The sequence below is a fragment of the Mesoplodon mirus genome (genome assembly GCF_964341445.2).
Source record: "Mesoplodon mirus genome assembly, chromosome: 2".
NCBI classification, from domain to species: domain Eukaryota; kingdom Metazoa; phylum Chordata; class Mammalia; order Artiodactyla; family Ziphiidae; genus Mesoplodon; species Mesoplodon mirus.
This window is the reverse complement of record NC_138977.1, coordinates 123,463,807-123,469,627: the sequence shown is the minus strand read 5'-3', so window position 1 is coordinate 123,469,627 and position 5,821 is coordinate 123,463,807. Positions and strand designations below refer to the sequence as shown.

The window sequence follows — 5,821 nt, the reverse complement described above, 5'->3', positions numbered from 1 at the left end:
GCCGCCAGCCCTCTGTTAGCGCGCCACCCGAAATCCGTTCCGAGGCCTGCGGTACCGCGCACGCGCAACCCCCACCCCACCCCACCCCACCCCGCACCCCACCCTGCGCATGCGTGGCCGCTGGCGCGGCGGAAGTGAGGCGCCGGCGCTCTTCCGGGCGGCGACGCGCTCCCGCCCCTGCGTCGCGGCGTCGGGCGGAAGCTGGTGCGGTTCGCGGCCGGCGGTTGCCGAGAGGACCCGGACGCGGCTGGACGCTGAGCCCTCTGTCCGGCGCCCGCCGCGGGGCACCACCATGTCGCTGCTGCAGTCTGCGCTCGACTTCCTGGCCGGCCCGGGCTCCCTGGGTGGTGCTGCCGGCCGCGACCAGACTGATTTCGTGGGGCAGACGGTGGAGATGGGCGAGCTGCGTCTGCGGGTGCGGCGGGTCCTGGCCGAAGGTGAAGCCGGGACCGGTGGCATGGGCCCGGCCGGGGGAGGGTCAGGGCCGGGGGAGGATGGCCGCGGCGGGGAGGGTCACGGCCGGCCAGGAGGCCACTGCTGAGGGTGAGACCGGCCTAGGGTTGGGCACTTCCTTGTCGGAGGCTTGTGGTCAGGCCGGGGCAAGGTAGTCTTGGCGGCAGGTGTGGGCTGACCCGCGGCCGGAGCGGAGGCTGTGGCGGCGGGAAGGAATGGTGGGCAGGCGGGGTCTGGAGCGAGGGGGCCCCGCACGGCTGAAGGCTGGAGTCCGGAGGCGGGCGTTGCGGCGGCGTGGGTCTAAGTCGTGGTCCTTTCCTCGCATGGAGGGCGGTAGTGGGGCAGTGGACGTAGGGCTGGCCCTCCTCGGGTGACAGGAACTCCGGCGTGGGTGACCGCAGTCCTACCCTGCTTGGATGTTGGGACAGACAGCGCAGTGTCCGGTAGCCGGGCTTCTCTCTCTTACCACCTGAGCGTCCCGCTCCCCGACCTCTCTGTGAGATCCCACGGAAGTTACTGCAAGCTGGGCCAACAGGTGTGATCGGAGCAGAACCTTGCAGGGTGGGCTGGTCCATCTTTAGTCGGCTGTGTTTCCGCGTGCTCTCTCTAGCTTCCTGAACGTCCTCCTCCTTCTTCACCCAGAATTTATCACCAGTGTTGGCTCAGTCCTAGTTCCTCATCTGGGTTTTTCTGTTTTGTCTGGCATGGCAGATTTCCCTAGCCTTTGTGCTTACCAGCTAAACACAGTTGGCTTTGGGGCTGGTGCTGAAGCAGAACTGTATCCCCTGCATTAGCACTCTTGCTTCCATTTGTGCTCCATTTGAGGTGGGAAACTGGCTGACTGTTCTGGTGCCCTCATTCCTAAAGGCCTGAGGTGATGTCCTGGCCTTAGCTTCATAACACACTTTTTCTCCACTGTCAGAAACGAAGAGATTTTGGGTGTGATTTAGTGAGAAAACCTCAGGCTCTTCTTTCAGAGGTAGGGGCCAGTATCTCTAGTAATGAGAGTTTCCCCAGATCAATTCATTTATTCTGAAAATACCAGGCAAGTATTTTGATTCTTTTAAGGAATTCACAGTGGACGGTACATGGTTTCTGCCTTTTGGAAGTTCAGGTAAGACACAGGCTTTGATGACCAAAGGACAACGCAGTGCAGGGGATCCTCTGGGTGGATAGACAGTGGGCCCAGCTGAGGTGGGAGGGTGAGGATGCACCCCTGCTGGGTGCAGTGGCAGGGCCAGGGGGAGGAGGGGTGGGATGGGAGGTGAGTCACGGAGAGAAGGAAGCTCTTGCCTGTGGCTTAACACCCAGGATGAAGAACAAGGAAAGGGGAGCAGCCACTGTGGCTGTGCAGAGCACCTGTTCCCTTTGCTCTCTGGGCATGCCAGGAACTGGAAGTCACCACTGTGATTAGGAACTGTAGATTTCCTCCCCGTAAACTGAACTGGCAGCTCACAGCTTCTAAAGCTCGTGAAGACTTTTTCTGAACTGGAATGGTAAGAAACCTGTATGAAGTCGTTCACATAAAATAGCAACCTTAGAACATAGGCTGTGGGAAATCAGGCTGTCTTGCATAAATATGGGGAAGTTCCCAAACCCAAAACCCTTGGGTACCTATGTTGACAATTCCAGAATTCTTCAGGTTTTAGAAAGATAGTGTGTATCCTGTATGTCCTGGGATACTGCCGCGGGAGTTGGGAAAGTGTCGCATAATCAAGTGTGTTACTATATCTGTAATTAAATAAGTAAGCATCCTCACTGTGGGATAATTAAGTCTTCAGATAGCCTCACATCAGTTCATGTCAGGTGTTGCCCCACATGAGTTTATAATAGATCAGGTTTTGCTATCAAATGATTTAGGGAAAAAACATTGGTTTTCATAGCTTTTTGGAATTTGCACTTGTCTGAAATGGGTTGTTGGGCAGAACTGTGGGTCGGGTGATCCAGATAGCTTTCTAATCTTTTCAAAATTTGTTCTAAATTTTCACTTTTTTAAAGCAAATTACTGGGAGTTCCCACAACGTCAGAGATGCCTAGTCCAAGTGGACTTCAGGATACGTTCTGCGTGTCTTCTTGTTTTGGATTCTGCATGCTCATGCTTCCTTCTGCCAGAAAGGATAACGGGGATGGATCGCTACTGCTTAGGAGCATTTGGTCCCTCGGGCAGCCCAGCTCTGTAGGGCTGCTTTGCTCTGTGGACTCACTCCCGTGAGGTGGGCTCTTCTCTGCCAGGGAGGGTTCCGAGGGGACGTTTCCTCTTCGGACACTGCAGAGCACAGATAACCAGGATCTTTGCAGCAGGGGCGTAGGCTCGGTGGCTGGTTGTGGCCATCGGGATGAGGTGGCCCACGTCTTGTGCCTGAGCGATCGCCCTCTCAGCTGGCCCACCGGACCCTTCACTGGCACGTTGGCAGCTTTAAGGTCAGCCTTTAACCGTGGTGATAGCACCCAGCATAAAGCAGTAATAATCACCATAGCAGTACTTATGGGGTCCTGGCTACTTGGGGGGCACAGTCCCTGGTGCTTCACGTGAATTGTGATCATGGTGGTGCTGAGGTCGGGGCCGTCGGGAGCTTGCCAGTGCCCCCGGGGTGTGATGGTGGAGTTGGGCGGGAGCTCAGGGGAGGCTCTGGTCCCAGGAATAGCCTGGGTTGTCTTATGTGTGTCCTGGAGGGATAGGTGTCCAGAGGAAATCAAGGTAAAAGAAGCTGCTGGAGTGGTGCCTCTGGGGGGCCAGGTGGGAGCCGAGCACGGAGGCCGCCACTGGCTTTGCCCTGCCCGCCGGGCGCCTGTGGTGCCAGGCCTGTGGTACTTCTCCAGTGCATGTCTGTCTGCCAGCGCATGGGTGCCTGGAGCGGGACACTGGGGAGGTGGCCCTGGGGACGGACACTTTGGGGGTGTCTTCCGGGGAGGGTCCTGAGGTGGGGACATCTCCCTGTGGGGAGGTGCTCTCCTTCCTCCCTCTGCCAGGCCTGCTCGTTTCCAGAGACACCGCCTGCCGTCTGCATGAGCAGGCGTCTCTCTGTAGGGTAGGTAGCGGTCATGTGTGTGCAGTGGAGCTCCTGGAATTCTGCTCCGTAGGAGTGTCTGCTTCTTACCAATAATACTGAGAGAAAACGTGTTAAGATCACCTGACCTGCTTCCCATGCTGCTGCACCACCTGGCCTGGTGCTCGCTGTCCTGCCAGCAATGCCCCACCTCACCCTGCCCCTGTCTGTGACCCTGCACTGTGGGAGGGACAGTCACCAGCCTCCTCGGAGGCCCTGCTGAACTCCAGCCTCCCCACATCCTCCTCATTTTAGTGGATAAAAGTGGTATCTGGTTCTGTTGGTTTGCGCTTCTCTGATGGGTGAGTTTGAGCTTATTTCAGTGCCTGTTAGCCATTCTGGCTCCCCTTCAGGAATTGCATGGTCACATACTGTGCCTATTTTCTTTTATTAAAAATAATATGAATTGCGTCATTCACCTGGGGTGATGCAGACTTTAGGTGCTTTGACACATACACGCACCTGTGTAGCAGATGCCTGTGCAGAAAGTTGTCACCCCAGAAAGCCTCTGGGACCCAGTCACCCTCCCAGCCAGGCGCTTGCTGGCTCTGAGTCCCCTCTTCTGGGACAGCGTGTCTCTGGCATCGCGCCCGGGTGCTCTCACCAGCGGCTTCATGGTTTTGAAGTTTGGTTCCCTTTTCTGCTGCAGTTTGCTGTCCCTCCCCTGCCATGGACCTTTGGGTGTTCCCATTTTGGGCTATTGTGAATAAAGCTGCCAGCAACATTTTTTATGAGGTTTATGTGTGTTTTCCTTTCTCTTGGGTAAAATGCCCAGTAGTGGAATGCGGGCTTTTAGGTTGGATGTAGGGTTAGCTTCAGATGAAACGGCCAAACCCTCTCCACCGTGGCTGCACCAGCTTCTGCCCCACCAGCTCGTGAGCGCCTATCGTTGTGGTTATACCCGTTCTTGAGAGGGTGCAGTGGTCGAATCTGCATTTTCCCCGTGATACTGTCCAACACCTTTTCACCTGCTTATTAGCCAGTTGTGTATCTTTTCTGTGTGTGAAATGTTTGTTAAAATCTTTTTTTCATTTTTTATTGGGCAGGAGTTTTGGGAGTTTCTTATTATTCTGGATCTGAGTCCTGTTTTTATGTAATACACGCACACGCACACACACACACGCATGCACGTGCACCACCCCCCCCATATGTGGGGAAGAGGAGGTCAGCCATTTCCCGATTCCAGAACATACACGGTAATGACTGTGTAGGGCACTGTCTTAGCAGTGCCCAACATGGCATTCCTTCGTGCATTTTATACACTAGTGTTACTATTTTTACGTAGACTTTTAATTTTGAGGTCATCGTAGACTTATGTGCAGTTGTAAGAAAAGATGCAGAGAGGTCTGCGTACACTGCCCGTTCCCCCTTTGGCAGCATCTGGAAAAACTGGAGTTGCCATCACAACCAGGATTGGATGTGTCCATCCCCACAAGGGTCCCTCATGCCTTTCACAGCCAGATGCCCCTCCTGGACCCCTGGAAAGCACTAATCTGGCCTCTTCTGTAATTTGTCCTTTGAAGAATGCTGTATAAACGAAATCACACAACCTGTAGCCTCTTGGAGTTGGCTTTTTTCACTCCGCATGATTGGGGATCCATCCAGGTTGTTGTGTCTGTAACTAGTTCATTTTTATTTCTGCAGAGCGCTCCGTGGGGTGGATGTACCATAGTTTGCTCAGCCATTCACCCACTGAAGGACATCTGGGTTGTTCCAGGTTTTTTGGTTATTTGAAATAAAGCTGCTATAAACATTCGTGTACAGGTTTTTGTGTGGCTGTGTTTTCATTTTTGTGGAATAAATGCCCAGGTGCTGGGTCACATGGCAGTTGCATGTTTTGTTTTTTAGAAAACTACCAACCTGTTTTCTAGAGCGGCTGTGCTATTTTCACATTCCCATCAGCAGTGGGAGTGTCTTAGTCTGCTCGGACTGCTGTACAAACTGCAGACAAGGTGGTGTAAACAACAGATTCATTTTCATGATTTTGGAGGCTTGGAGTCTGAGATCAAGGTGCTGGCAGGGTCTCTGGTGAGGTCTTTTCCCTCAGCTGTTCTGGTGTCTCTTCTTCTAAGGACTCTAGTCCTGTTGGGTCAGGGCCTTAACTTTATTTATCTCCCTAAATGCCCTCTATAGTCACATTGGTGGGGCGGGGGTTAGAGCTTCAACACGTGACTTCTGGGGGGGACACAGCCGAGTCCATTACAAAGCGTGATGAGTTTCTCTGAGTCTTTGCCAGCATTTTGTGTTGTGGTTTCATTTGATCATTCAGCAGGTGTGTAGTGATAGCTCATTGGGGCTTTAATTTGTGTTTCTCTAAAGGC

At 54.0% G+C, this 5,821-nt stretch overlaps 1 protein-coding gene across 3 annotated transcripts in view; it reads left to right on the top strand.

Moving 5' to 3' along the window:
• The first annotated feature begins 195 nt into the window (after positions 1-195).
• The window catches only part of GAK (cyclin G associated kinase), a 53,316-nt gene continuing 47,690 nt past the window's right edge, over positions 196-5,821 (top strand). For all 3 annotated transcript variants that reach the window (XM_082611521.1, XM_082611520.1, XM_082611519.1), the window contains exon 1: positions 196-437. In XM_082611521.1, coding sequence (XP_082467647.1) covers positions 293-437 — 145 coding nt within the window. In that variant the 5' untranslated portion in view covers positions 196-292. The remainder of the gene's footprint in view (positions 438-5,821) is intronic.